The sequence below is a fragment of the Salvia splendens genome, chromosome 3, assembly GCF_004379255.2.
Source record: "Salvia splendens isolate huo1 chromosome 3, SspV2, whole genome shotgun sequence".
Taxonomy (NCBI): domain Eukaryota; kingdom Viridiplantae; phylum Streptophyta; class Magnoliopsida; order Lamiales; family Lamiaceae; genus Salvia; species Salvia splendens.
This window is the reverse complement of record NC_056034.1, coordinates 10,108,376-10,123,439: the sequence shown is the minus strand read 5'-3', so window position 1 is coordinate 10,123,439 and position 15,064 is coordinate 10,108,376. Positions and strand designations below refer to the sequence as shown.

The 15,064-nt window shown below is 38.1% G+C and overlaps 1 protein-coding gene across 1 annotated transcript; it reads right to left on the bottom strand.

Annotated features, from left to right (window-relative positions):
* Positions 1-6,498: 6,498 nt before the first annotated feature.
* On the bottom strand, positions 6,499-7,761 carry LOC121793994 (cyclic dof factor 3-like). Its single transcript, XM_042192007.1, has 2 exons — positions 7,372-7,761; positions 6,499-7,262 (listed from the first exon to the last, which is right to left on the bottom strand). The coding sequence occupies exons 1-2, from the start codon at positions 7,507-7,509 to the stop codon at positions 6,645-6,647; spliced, it is 756 nt and encodes a 251-aa protein (XP_042047941.1). The 5' UTR covers positions 7,510-7,761; the 3' UTR covers positions 6,499-6,644.
* Between the last annotated feature and the right edge of the window lie 7,303 nt (positions 7,762-15,064).

Sequence of the window (15,064 nt, the reverse complement as noted above, 5' to 3'; positions counted from 1 at the left end):
GCATGCACCTCACCCTTTCTAGCAATGTCCTATTCATTCTTTCTGCCAGCCCGTTCTGTTGAGGATTTCTTGGCACGGTCCTATGCCTTCTTATCCCTTTCACCTTACAGAAACTATCAAACTCCGCAGACAGAAACTCCATGCCATTATCAGTCCTTAGATATTTAAGCACTGAGCCCTTTTCATTCTCATATCTAGCATGCCATTCTCTAAATTTTTCAAAAGCTTGGGACTTCTCTCTTAGAATGTAAATCCACACTTTTCTTGAGTAATCATCTATGATGGAGATGAAATACTTACCTCCACCTATGGATTCAGTTTGGGATGGCCCCCACAAGTCACTGTGGGCATACACAAATGGGGCTGATGAAGTGTGTTTCCCACCAGAAAATGGCAGCTTCTTTGCCTTTCCTAGAATGCAAGATTCACATTTCTTTAGGCTGTCTGATGCACTTAACTTCATCACTCCTTGTTTAGCCAGCTCTCTTATGCCTTTCTCACCCACATGTCCAAGCCTGGCATGCCATAGATGCAGGTCTTCTGTCTGGGCAAGATTCACAGCATCAACCACGGTTTCACCCAGCAAATAGTATAGGCTGTTCTTTCTCTGGGCCTCCATCACAATTCTGGTGCCTTTTGTTACTGTGAGGATCCCATCACCAGAGTTGAATCTGCACCCTTTTGACTCTAGCATTCCAAGAGATATTAAATTTCTCTTGATTTGAGGAATGAATCTGACTTCTGTGAGAGTCTTCATACTCCCATCCTTCATCCTCAATCTGATGTTCCCAATGCCCTTGACATTGCACACTTGATCATTTCCTAGCATCACTGATCCTTCCCAAGCTGATAATTCTTGGAACCAAGATTTGTGTGAGCAAATGTGGAAGGAGCACCCTGAATCCATGATCCAGCATTCTTCAATCTTGGCCCCTGAGTGGATATTCAAAGCTTCATTATCTTCAACATCCTGAGCCAGATCAGCAGTCTCTATGTTCCCAGCCTTTTCTTGCTCTTGTTTCCTCTTCCAAGCAAAACAATGCTTCTTTAAATGGCCCGGTTTCTTACAGTAGTGACAGCTTCTCTTCTCCTTCCATACTCCACCTTCTTCCTTCTTCTGGAACTTCTTCTTGGAACCCCTTTTATTCTGATTATTTTTCACATGCAGACTCTCAGCTACTGGATCAGTTTGTTTGTTATTAGCCTTCTGCGATTCCTTCATCTTCAATGCAGAATGAATCTCTTCATAGGTGACCTTGGTTTCTCTTCCAAGAAGCACTGCATCCTTGAAGTGCTCATAACTTTTAGGCAGGGAATTGAGCAACATCAATGCCTTATCCTCATCTTTAATGACCTCATCGATATTCTCAAGATCATCTATGCATTTCCCAAACTCCTCGAGCTGTTCAGAAATGCTCTTCCCATCTGAAAACTTGAAAGCAAGAAGCCTTTGCTTCAAATGTAACCGGTTCGCCAGAGACTTGGTCATGTACAATGACTCAAGTTTCCCCCATACTCCTGCAGCCGTCTCCTCCTTGGAAACTTCCCTTAGCACCCTGTCCGTGAGGTTCAAGATCAGGGTGCTATAAGCCTTATACTGCATATCTTGAAGCCTTTGCTTCTCCTTTTCATCAGCATCAGGTTTGCCTTCTTTAGCGTCACCTTCATTCTTCAAGATATCCCATAGGCCTTGCTGCATCAAGATGGCCTTCATCTTCAGCCTCCACAGCCCAAAATCGTTTCTCCCGGTGAACTTTTCCACCTCGAACTTGGCTGTAGACATTTCTCAAAACGAGCGGTGGGCAATCGCCAAGATCAGCTTATACAACGGAACCTCTAGACACGAACTCACCCAGAAACCAATCAATCGGCAAATCGTGGAAGTCTTCCCACAGACGGCGCCACTTGTTGGGTCGTGATACCGCCGATCTCACACACGCACGAACGAGGAAATAAAGCACTCAAACGATATAACGTGGTTCGGTGATAATCCACCTACGTCCACGGAGAAGATGACCGGAATCTTATTGATGGAACTCTCAATACAAGAACTTCACACTCACAATCTATCACTCTAAGCAAACGCTAGCTAGTGCAAGAATTCTCTTCTTATTGTGTGTGTAATCTGTGTTCTGCGTCTCTCACTACTGAGCTCTATCGAGCTATTTATACAAGATGCAATCAAGAAATAAAATCCAACTAACTCTATTTCCCAAAGTTAGTTATAACCGCTGCTCGGCTAAAACCGAACTGCCATTCTTGGTTAGCAACCGAACTGCATTTCTCGGCTATCAACCGAACTGTCTTTCTCGGCTAGCTCAAAGCCGAGCTTTATTTCTTGATCTCTTCTCGGAGCTGCCGAGGCTCCACCACTCGATCACAACCGGACTCAAAGCCGAGCTTCATTTCCGAGCTCAGAAGCCGAGCTCCAGTAGTTTGCATGGACACACTTTCACACCATGAATGCCCTCCATTCCTAATCTGTTCATCACCATATTAACCTCAGCAATGCTCAATATTCCTTCTCGAACCTTCAAAGGTCGTTGGATCTTGCATTCTACTTTTTGCTCATCACAAGGGCTTGTTAAAGATCTTATGAAAATTCGAAACCTCATTATAAATTTCTCGATATCAATGAAGAGGGAATTGAACAACAAAAGCAGCAGATTTGAAACAATGTTAGCCACTTTCTCCATGTTTTTCCCCCACAAAAAAAAAGTTTCGTTTTGTGTGTGTGTGTGTGTGTGTTTGGTTTTCTGCACATATGATATTTTACAACACCATTTCTATTTATAAATGTATGGATTTTGGCTTGTGTATGAAGCCGGCTGGAATTTATGTGCAACTAATTTGTAATTGCGCGTTGATGCAGTCGACATATTATAAATATTGTAGGTACGAAAATATAGGACTTTAAATTCTTCATAATTTTTTTCGGGAAATTGAAATGTTCTAATCACTATTTTAATATATGAAAATTGTATAATTGACAAAGAAATAGTGTCTCCTTGTATGGGAACGTGGGTTAGCGCCTGACAAATTAGAGTGCATTTGATTTAGGAAATGGAATGGAAATTGATGTGAAATTTCAAGGAATATTTATAACTACTCCTTATTTGCTTGGTTTTCTAAGAAATTTCAGGGAATGTGAAAATTGCTTGTTCTTTGGATATATAAATGAAGTCTTGGTCTAAGTCAAGCGTAATTGAACTTTTTGAGTTATTTAAAGAGGACCGGTCCTCCCGTCAAGATTCAAGAGAATATTTGTCAATAGTGTCAAACGAAACATCAAGACCGACTCAATAACATAAATTAAAAGAATTCATATCTCTAAAAGCAGCTTCAGTTTTTAATAATGGATTGGTGAATAGCATTAACACTCATTCATTGGCCTACAACTTGCACCTTCTCTATTCTTTCTTTCCTATTTTCTTTAATTTTCAGTGTATTCACAATAGAAAGTAATAGTGGCGTGTGACATGGTTTGCTGGGCCAATTAAACTAATTTGACAATACCTAGCAATATAAGTAGTACACTATAACAAAAATAGGTTGCTAAAAATATATTTTATGCAATTAAGGATGCTCCGTTTTTATTTTTACTTTTTGGTTATTAGATCAAGGATATGTATTGGCGGGACTTAGTGACTATTTCATGTGCTAATTTGTAGCCACCTCGAAGGGTGAGACAATTAGCCCAAGAATTTAAAGCTACTCCATAGTCTGTGTATAAAAATACCACAAATGGTTTAAAAAGCGTCTTCATACTTGGTGTCTCATCTAAAATTAGGGAACGCAAATGAAAGTGTCATAAAAAAGTAAAAGATTAAGAAAATTAGTCTTTAACTAAGGAACACTTTCTTTTGCGTCAATTATAAGTATTTTCAAAAAAATTCAACGCAAGTAGTTTTTCTCTATTTTATATTGTTAAAAGATATTCCTTCCGTTTCCTAAAAATAGGAACTTTGGAAACGGCACGAGTTTTAATGTAAAATTGATAAAAGTAAAGAGGGTAATAAAAAAAATAGATAAAGTAAGAGAGAGAGGATGAAAAAAAAGTAGTGAAATTAGTGTAGTCTATTTCCTAAAATTGAGAGTTTCTATTTTTATGAAATGGACTAAAAAAAGAAAGAATTTTTAGTTTTAGGAAAATGAGGGAGTAAGTTTTTTGTAGTAATACTATATTTGTTTATTTGTCGAATTATTTGATAAGCACTTTGTCTTTTTCCTAGCAAATTACGGTAAGTAAGTAATCATATACTCCATCCGTTTCAAAATAGTTAAAATATATCTTTTAGGCACGGGGTGTAAGATAATGGTATTTAGAAGTTAAAATGAAGAGAATAAAGTATTAGAATAAATTTTATAAAATATGAGAAAGAACTATCGGAGTAGGAGAGAGAATAAAAATTTTATCGAAAAAGAAAATTACTCAACTATTTTGAGACAATCCAAAAAAGAATGTGTCTTAACTGCCTTGAGATAGAGGGGGTATTATATTCTATCTCCTCCCCCCTGAATGAGATAAATAATTTCTCCTTGTAAATGTAATAGAGACTAATTCAAGGATAAATACAAAATTACTTTCAACGATTAATAAATAATAATTTATCCGTCTCCTAAAAATAAAGACTTTAAAACAACAAGAGTTTTAATACAATATAATTGAAATATGAGAAAAAAAGAAAAAATAATTGAAGAAGTGTTAGTAAATAGTGAGATCGACCTTATATAAGTATAAGATGGCAAAGTTTCCAAAATAAAAAAAAATTAATTTTTTTTGACAGACTAAAATAGCAAAAGAAATTATTTTCCTAAGAAGAAAGTAGTTATGTGAAAAAAATTCAATTTCAGTGGGATTCAGAATAGAATTATTTAACTTTAGCCAGGTTTATCTGATATCTTGATTCGGCTTGGCCCATCCGAATAGCTTTATGGGCTTACTCAAATAACTTTTTCCCTAAGAGAGAATTAAATATAATTTAAATACAAATATTTTAAAATCACCATTTTTATGAAATCTTGGTTGATATTATAAGTTATAACGACGTCGAATCAAGGTGTTCATTCCATTATTCATTAGCCAATAGTTCGGATAATTATTTAAGTCGCCTTCTCCAATGTAAATAAAACAAACTCTGTAAGAATTACAAATCGTAAATTACAATATTGTTAAATTTATGATAAAAAGAAAAGTAATGTTAATTTTCTTATGTCATACTTTAACTCTTAATCAAATTTTATTTACATATCTTCAATCGCATGTATTTATGAAATTAATTAATGTTCTTGATATATGTGAGAAAATAATGCGTTTTACACTCCCTTTATCCCAATAAATATAAAACATTTGGTTTCAGGCACGCGATTTTATGCAATTTTATTTTATGAGTTAGCAAAGAGATAGTAAAATAAGAGAGATGAAAAAGTAGAAATTGTGTTATTTTTATTTAAAACGTTTCATTTTTAATAAGAGGGATTGAAGTATATGATTGCATGATTTATCCATGAGTTTTTTTTTTGAAATTGCCCAAACGGTTATAATTCAACCTGTAGTCTCAAATCTCAATCTCGAATGGATAATAGAATGGATAAAAACCTCTAATAACTTCGTATATTAATGTATATTTTGGTCGGTATTCACCACACTATTCTTATTGACAAGAATAGTGTACAAAGACAGGAAGAAAATAAAAGGATAAAGAAAAATATATATATTGATACCGAAAGAATATAGAAAATACATAAAAGTTGTCGCGGCACCACATGGTTTAGGAGCTTAGGTCCCATACCAACTAATTTACTGCTAAAAAAGTTTGTGGTCTGCAATTGCTGAAAACAACATCTAAATATCTCCCTTGTCTCACACTTGTCTCTCACCTTTTAGATCATAGAAACACACCAAACACGACAGAAAATCAAATTATGAAATTAAAGAAAAATAATTTCTCCAAATCTAACTTGCTGCCAGACTGCCAGTAGTTATTTTCCTAAACAGATTTGTGTGGTAGTAATTAATACAGTATATTCTCTCGTGTTACAATATGGTTGGAGGAATGGATTTTAAATAGGCCAAATTTACTAATTTAGCAAAGAAAATAATTTATGGTCCCATATTTTCAGCACTAGGAGATTGTTTATTCATTTTCCATTCAGATGGAAAGGATTGTCATATTCTATTCATTAATTCTTGGATTCACCAATCAGGTGTATGCTGAAAACTTAGGAAAGTAAGCAATTTAGGACCAATGTCATTTATATAATAAACCAGAAGAAATCAACAAAAAATGATAGTCATAACCTTACTCAACCTAAGATTTGAACTTTTGATCATTGGGTTCACCAAAAATGCTTTTGTTACAAGGATGTTTACTTGAAGATAATTACATAAAGGGCTCTTTTCAATCTACAAATCTCTCAAGATTTATTTACTACATTTCGTACAAGTTAATTCTTATTTACCACATCTAATAAAGTTAGCAAAAACTCTTCTACAAGCAGAATAAAACACCTTAATATATTATGCAAATTCTACCCCATATATATAAACTCATCAAATCCCCGAAATTAGACAATACTATCATCTAGTGTTAGAATGTTCCAGAAACTATATATATAACAAGACCAAAAACCAAGCTTTAGGTTCAGGCCCTTTCATGGAAATTAAGGGAGCGCGACAAAGCCGCGGGATTCGCCCGCAGCAGTTTCGCCGCCGCGGCGGTAGTATCATCACCAACGCCTCTCCTCCCAACAAACATGCCCCCGCCGTCCTTGTTGATCCCCAGAGTCGTCCATATGGAGCTCTTGGCCGCCTCGCTCGGGTCATGAATCCTCAGCATCTTCGGCACCAAAACCCCATCGCGCGAGTGCTTCCCGAGGCCTGAGCTGCAGTAGAATGCGGCGGGATAGAAGCTGAGGGGGAAGCCGTGATGAGGGGCGAAGAGCAAAGCATCGGCTTCGGAAACCACTATGCCGTGGTAGTTGGGATTGATGGAGTTCTTGGTTTTGCGGCGGCCGGATCCGACGGCGACGTTTCGCATGGTGCCGCCGCTGGTCCAGTATCTCTGGCACTTCTTGCAGAAGTGACGTGGCTGGTTCACGTTGTAGTTGTTGAAGTAGCAGAATTTGGTGTCCATGCTGCTGCACCGTGGGCACGGGATTATCTTCTCCGGCTTCTTCGCCACTGCCGCCGCCGCCTCCTTCTTTTCATCGTCGCCTGACTTTTCTTCGCTTGACTCGTTGTCCTCGACTACCGATTCATCCTATAGATAACCATATCATAATTCATAAAACCGGTCGGAAATAGGTAAAAGAGTGGACAAACACATTCATGGCTAAATTAAGTAAAAAAAGAGCAAGAAATATATGTACCTTGCTGCTATCTGGAGAAGTGGATGATGTGAAGGAAGATTGTGTGAGATGAGAAAGTGATGCATCGGGAAAGAGGGTGTCTGGCGATATGGTTTTACCAAATAGTTTGATTGCTGAATCTTTTATAACTTCTGACATTCTTTATGATCTGCAGTTTCTGTCTCTGCAATTTAAAGATCTCGAGAGACGTCTTTCCTCTTCTATCTGTTAGATTGTTCGGAAATTTTGAGGTCTTTTCAGTTATTTTGGTTTACCCTCTTTTTCTGCCTCCTTGAATTTGCGGTGTATATGGAAGATGGTAGGAGAGAGAAAGTTGGGCAAGGGAGCCACGTCAGCGGAGCAAATGAATTCTGAGCCACAAGTTTGTTTTGTGGCCGTGCGAAAATCTTAACAATGGATTTCAGAGTGCCGCCTTTGAATTGAACCTTTTTCTTCAACAAAATGCCTTTTTCTTGTACAGCTCAGGTTTCAATTTACCACCAATTTTCTTCTTCTTTTACTCATCAAATATTACTTGACTGACTGCGTAAAGTATTCCAATTTTCACTTTCCATGAGATTTAAACTAATACTAAATTTTAAGCGAGTATTTTTTTATTGTAAATTTATCATGACAAAACAAAAAAAGAGATTAATATATAAAATTTATTTATTAAATCCCTTGTTTTATCATATGTTCTTAGGGTGGAACACTGGAAAATTATAACCATGTCAATATTTCGTTATAAAATTATCCTGAACTGAAGGTGGAAAATACTGAAATACTTTTAACTCTAATGTGCTTTTTTTTCTTCTCATCTTTAAAAAATGCAATCATATATGTGAAAAATTGATGGATTTTTTTGATAGAAATCCATAGGTTCATCCTAAAACCAATTGGTGATAGGAGGGGTGATAGGAGGAGGGGCCCATGAGACTTATATATACTAGTTTCAGTTTTCTGGAGGGGTTGGACTTTTTTTCTAATCGATTGGACAATCGGTTTTTCCGATCGGTTAGACCACTGGCCCAAATTTTAAGCTCAAATATACTGTTGGGTCAGTCATTTTTTCAGTTTTTAGCCCAGATATACTGCTGGGTCAGTTAAATTTAACCCACAGTCGGCGACCCGCTCTGATACCATGATAGAAATCCATAGGTTCCATCCTAAAACCAATTGGTGATAGGAGGAGGGGCCCATGAAACTTATATACTAGTTTCAGTTTTCTCTTGACACCAATGTGGGATAGTTATATTTTATATTTTTAGTTTCAATTGCCAACATTTTTAGACTATGAAAATGTTGGATGACGTTAGTATAATCGAAGTAAGAGAATTCTCTTAAACTATTATACTAGTACGGAGTACTAATTAAGAGCTCAAGTACTTTTCATACGATTACATCAATCACTAGTCTATAGTCTTGTAAATGAACCTAGTCAAAAATCTTTATTTTTAGTTTCGTTGTGAGAAAAATCTCTATGTAAGGGTTTGAGTTTTTCCAAAGGTTTATCAGTGTAAGTAGACATGCCCACCGGTTCTGGTTCCGGCGGTTAACCGCCGAACCGGAACCGGCGGTTCCGGAACCGGAACCGGAACCGGCGCAATATTCCCGAACTGGAACCGTCGCAATTCGGTTCGCGGTCCGGTTCAGGTTCAAGATATTTCGAACCGGAACCGTCACCGAACCGGCGGTTCGGGACGGTTCGGAACCGGCGGTTAACCGTGGAACCGCCGGTTCCGGCGCTTAAATCGAGGCAGGGGGATGGGGGCCGGTGGTGATCTTCAAAACCGGTCGAAACCGCCGGTTTTTCGGCGGTTAACCGGAAAAACCGGCGGTTAACCGCCGGTTTAGTGGCTTTCGAGGCGGCGCGGAGCACGAGGCGACAATGGAGCAGCTTTTGCAGACGGTTCGTTGACCGAACCGGCGGTTTTATTTCGGAAACCGGCAGTTTTGGCCCGGAAACCGGCGGTTCCGCCGGTTCCGGCGGTTTTCCGCCAAAACCGCCGGTTTTGTGAAAATTCAATTTTTTTTTTTAAATTTCAAATTCGAATTCTTCCATTTTCCCCCTCATTTTTCTCTATAAATACCCCCCTCTATCCTCATTTACATTCACCCCACTCTTGTGTTAATAAGAGTTTCTCTCTTCAATCTCTCAATTCTCTCTCTTTGTCTCCAATTTCTCATTTGTGCTATTGTGCTTCCATTTAATTACGCAATTGCTACTCTTATTACGCATTGTTATACACTTATACAGTTATACTTGTTCCCGTAGTTCTATAAGTTGTCTTTCTTTCTCAATTACTAAAACAAAAAAAAATATATTATTCCATATTTCTACATTTCTACATACCATTCCAATATGTCTTCATCCCGAGAAGGTCGTGTTGATAAGGGAAAGGGAAAGGCCAAGAGGCCATCTCGGAGATCCGTTATTGATGAAATTTCTCAAATGAACATGGATGAGTGGCAGGTTAATATTTATTATCTACTAATTTCATTAATTTTGAATTACATTTCATTATTGTTCATAATTTTATTTTGTATTTACAATACAAATATTATTTTGTAGGCTCGAGAAGAGCAAGATGTGGCACATGCTATTGCTCTCTCTCGCTCTCAATACCAAGGCGATGCTTATGTTGGTACCGGTAGTGGTGCTCCCGGTCGCGGTGCCTATTCCCAACAAAGTCCAACCCCCGTGAATATTGATGAAGACGATGATGATGATGACGACGAGGAGGAGGGGGAGGAGGTAGAAGAGGTTCAAGAAATGCCACCCCCACCACCACCAAGGAGTCGGCGTGGTCGTGGTCGTGGACGTGGACAACCTCCTCAACCTCCTAGACCAGCTGAAAGGTCTTTAACCTCAAACATCTTCGTGAAACATTTCAAGAGGGTACAAGATAGTAACGATCCAAACACTTATAATGTGTATTGCAACTATTGCGAAAACGTATACACATTCCGAAAGGGTGGAGGGTACGGTACATTTACCCGTCACCTGGAGAAAGCGCATCCGGTCGAGTTTGGTATCGCTCCAACCCAAACTCAACTCAACTTTCAACATGGAGTCGGAAGTGGGACGACGGGTTCATCCCAAACATCAGGTATGTGTAGCAATACTCTTTTGAAATATGATCACAAAAATGCTCTTAATGTGATGTCTAGATTTGCCGTTATGAAACATTTTCCATTCAATGCTTTTGATAACGATGCTTTTGAGTCGAGTATGCGGCAAGTATATAATGCCGCTGCAAGAAAATTGAGTCGAACTTCAATGACGCGAGCCGTTGTTCGACAATGCATGGAAAAGAAGGCGCAATTAGGTACGTTTATTATTAACTTAGGGCATAAAGTTTCTATTTGTTCTGATGTGTGGACTGATTGTTTTTGTAAAAATTCGTATATGGGCATCACGGTGCATTTCGTTGATCACAGTTGGACTTTAAACAAACGTTTGATTGCATTTCGGGAATTTCCCGCACCACACACTGCACAAGCAATTGCTCAATTGATCATTCAAGTTTTGAATGAATTTCAATTGATCAATAAAATTTTTTCTATTGGTTTTGACAATGCTAGCGGCGAGCACTGCCGACCAAAAAGGTAAGCAAGGTAAGAGAACTACGTGGGCTTTGATTCCTCAATAAAATTGTGGATACGTAGGCACCTCAACTTAAATTTGAAAAGTTTAACTTCGAAAGTTTAAGTTGAGCTCAAGCCCTTTTCAATTTTTTTTTCCCCCCTATTTCATAGATCATTCAGGATGCGACTATGTTGTACTTGAAGATCATTAAAATATATTCCCCATTTGATAAATATCAAATGCGGAATATATTTTAATGATCTTCAAGTACAACTTAGCCGCATCCTGAATGATCTATGAAATCTTACCTTGGAATCAACCTTTTTTTCTTGCAAAATGTTGCCCATTTTCTAAGCAAACACATATCAGCACGCTATATACACATTGCTGCATTTCTAATAGGGGCAATTTGATCTTCCAAAGCAATCAATGCATCTCGAACACACATAGTCAGAACATTATTCAAGCATCTAGCATGGAAAAAATCAGAACAAACTATCTATTAGTACTAATTTTTTCCATGCTAGATGCTTGAATAATATTCTGACTATGTGTGTTCGAGATGCATTGATTGCTTTGGAAGATCAAATTGCCCCTATTAGAAATGCAGCAATGTGTATATAGCGTGTTGATATGTGTTTGCTTAGAAAATGGGCAACATTTTGCAAGAAAAAAGGGTTGATCCCAAGGTAAGAGAACTACGTGGGCTTTGATTCCTCAATAAAATTGTGGATACGTAGGCAACTCAACTTAAATTTGAAAAGTTTAACTGTGAAAGTTTAAGTTGATCTCAAGCCCTTTTCAATTTTTCCTTTTTCCCCCCCATTTTATTTTTTTTTAAATTTACCTTCCGAGTCCGACGAGGCGACGAGCCGACGCCCGACGACACTTGTAAATTATATTACATTGTTGTATGTTGTTGTATTGTATACTTATGTATTGTAAATTGTAATGTATCGTTGTCCGTTACAACTCAAAATCAATAAAATTTATTTCATTTTCTCCTTATTCGTCTTATTTGTGCTTGAATTATGCATTGTCTTGTTCCGATTTGTTGTATAAAGCCAAATTTCAAATTTAAAAAAAAAAAATAATAATAATAATTGAACCGGCGAAACCGCCGGTTCAAAAACCGGAACCGCCAAAACCGCCGGAAAACCGGCGGTTCCGAACCGGAACCGGAACCGCCCGGTTTTCGAACCGGAACCGGAACCGTGAAATAGCCTCACGGTCCGGTTCCGGTTCCGCTTCCGCCAAAACCGGAACCGGCGGTTCCGAACCGGAACCGCCGGTTTTCGAACCGTGGGCATCTCTAAGTGTAAGGGTTCAGAAGGAGAGATTGATGAATATTGTATAATCGTGGAAATTTGTCATATGGTAAATTTCTTTCGAGCTTTGTGATGTTTCTCCAAATTTGAATTTTTTTCAGATTAAATTCTTATGTTGGTGATTGTCGTTTTTCTTTCTTCCAAATTGATTGATTGCAGAGTTGATTTTCCAACAAATAGTATATGTGCCCTGTTTAAGATATCTTGACATTATAAGTACTCGCTCAGTGATGTCTCACTCAAGATATTTACCTTTTCTTTATAGTTTAGAAATATATTCCTCTCTCTTATTTCTCCTCATTAAAATATTCAACTACCTTTTTTTCTCTCAACTTAATCTACCTAATAAAATTCTCCTAAAATCTAGCGTCACTCAAGAATGTGGACATCTTAAGTAAGACGGATGGAGTATAATATGAGGTTACAATATTGTTTGATCTAAATGCATCTTTTCTGAGGCAAATATTTGGAGAAACAATAAGTGAAGATGATTTCTAGTTCAATAAAGTTTGATTTGGAAAAGTTTGATGAAAAAGTCAACTTTGCTTTGGTGTGTAAGTCAAGGATGTGTAATGTGTTGATGCAATCTGGTGTTTATAATTAGGCTATGACGAGTTGACCGGATTAAACTGGAGTTGCAAGCTAGAAAGATTCTGGTATCAGAGATGAGATTGTGATAATTTGAATCTAAGGGCGACAAACATAAGTAGTATGTTTCTGTCTTGCCCAAAATAAAATCTTCAAACGTACATGAGATTTCGAGTACGAAAGAAGTGTAGGAAGAGTTGGAGCTCTATACCAAGCATAGGGCATTTCAAATTGATTGCATATGAAGGAAAATTTCATACTTTATAGATGGAAAATTTCAGAATATTTGTGTATTTTTAATGACATTATCTGTGAATTATAAATATTGGATCGATGTGGAAATGGAAACGATGATAAGGCGTTAGAGCATTATCAATGGGGCGCCCTAAGGCGCGCGACGTCAGCAGTTTTATCCTCCAACCTCCCCACCTGCAGTGGGGCGCCCTAAGGCGCGCCACATCATCATTTTATTGTTTTGTTTAATTAATTTAACTGTTTTCAAAACGAGTAAATAAAAAACGGTCTAAATAACAAACGGCGAAGTTTTAATAAAAAAAAGTTACATCATCGAACTAATAATAAAAAAAAACTAAGTCGGACCAATTTCCAACTTCCGACGCAGCTCATCGAGTAACGCCCGGAGATATTCGGCTTCGTCGGGGTCGGTACACTTCTTGAGGGCCCTGTGCGTCTGCAACATCGTCCTTGCCATCGACGCTGTTGCTAACGACTCAAACGCGGTGACCGTCCTTGCCGTCGCCCGCGACAGCCGCAATGGGGCGGACGATGGAGCGGACGATGGCCATCGTCCGCGCTTTCTTCCGCGACCGAAGTATAGGGCGCGACTATCGTTCGCGCCCTATGACACGGACCCGCAATGGGTGCGGACGATGCGCGCCATCGGGCGTGCCATCGTCCGCCCATTGCGGATGCTCTTAAGACTCATTTTATCTATAACATATTCCTATGAACACTTCAAACCAATTTTGATATATGAGAATAAAGGTTTAACTTTGATGAAATCGCATGAAAACTCTCTCTGAGTAAACAATATGCACTTTAGGTTTGACATGAATTTCAATTCAAAATTGATAAAGTAAGAGAAAGGTAGAGAGAAAAAGTAATTAAGATATTGTTAATGGAGAATGAGTCCCAATTCATTAGAGATAAAAAAAACTTTTCAAAATTAAAAATGCATATTCTTATGAACAGATTTAAAAGGAAAGAGTGCATATTGTTGTGGGGAGATTTGAAGGTTATTGATTGTTGAAAGTGCATAAAGCCAATGCATATGAATTATGAAGCGAAAATTGTGTAAGCCATAGTACTCCATTCGTCCAACTAAAGATGAGTCACTTTCTTTTTTGGTTTTATCCCAAACAAGATGACTCATTACAAAGAATGAAAACATATTTCTCTCTACTTTTTTCTATGTCTCTTACTTTACTCTCTTCACTTCACACTTAAAGTAAAGCTGCATAAATTTTCGTGACACTCAAGGAAGGGGTCATCTTCCTTGGGACGGAGGGAGTATTTCTTTTAGTAATTAATTACTCTCTCTGTCCGCCATTAGTAGTCTCATTTATGGGCGACACGAGTTTTAACAAATGTTAAGAAAAGAATAGGGGTCCAACTTGTATATATCAGTTTTAAATGAAATGTGAGTTGAATGAGTTAGTGAAAAATGAGACCCTATTAACATTTATGGTAAAAGTGAACCGAGACTCATATTTGCGGAAAAACGGGACTCCTGTTCGAGGAGGGAGGGAGTATATGCATAGCAATTTTCCAAGCTGTCAAAGTCTGACAAAGAGTCGCACGTGGCAATTGGGCCATGCGTGCTGGCGTGAAGGGCCCCATCTTAAAAGGTTTGTGAAAGAAGCCCATCTGTCAGCCCAGGTTAGCTCCTCAACCAGCTAACAGTTTTTGGACGCGTGTCCCACTGACGTAAGCAAATTGGCCCACACAGCGGAGAATCATTTTTTCGTGGCTGAGGTTTGTCGATCCAAATCCAACTGAAACAAACCTTTAACCAGTGCGCTAACTCATTCCATATTTATTAATTACTACTCCCCCATCCGGACACGGGTTTGTTTTATAATAAAATGTGAGTAGAAATGAGTAAGTGAAATATGAGGTCCACTAGCAAAAATGGTAAAAAGTGAAATGAGACAAATTTTGTGGGACGGACGAAAATAGAGAAATGAGA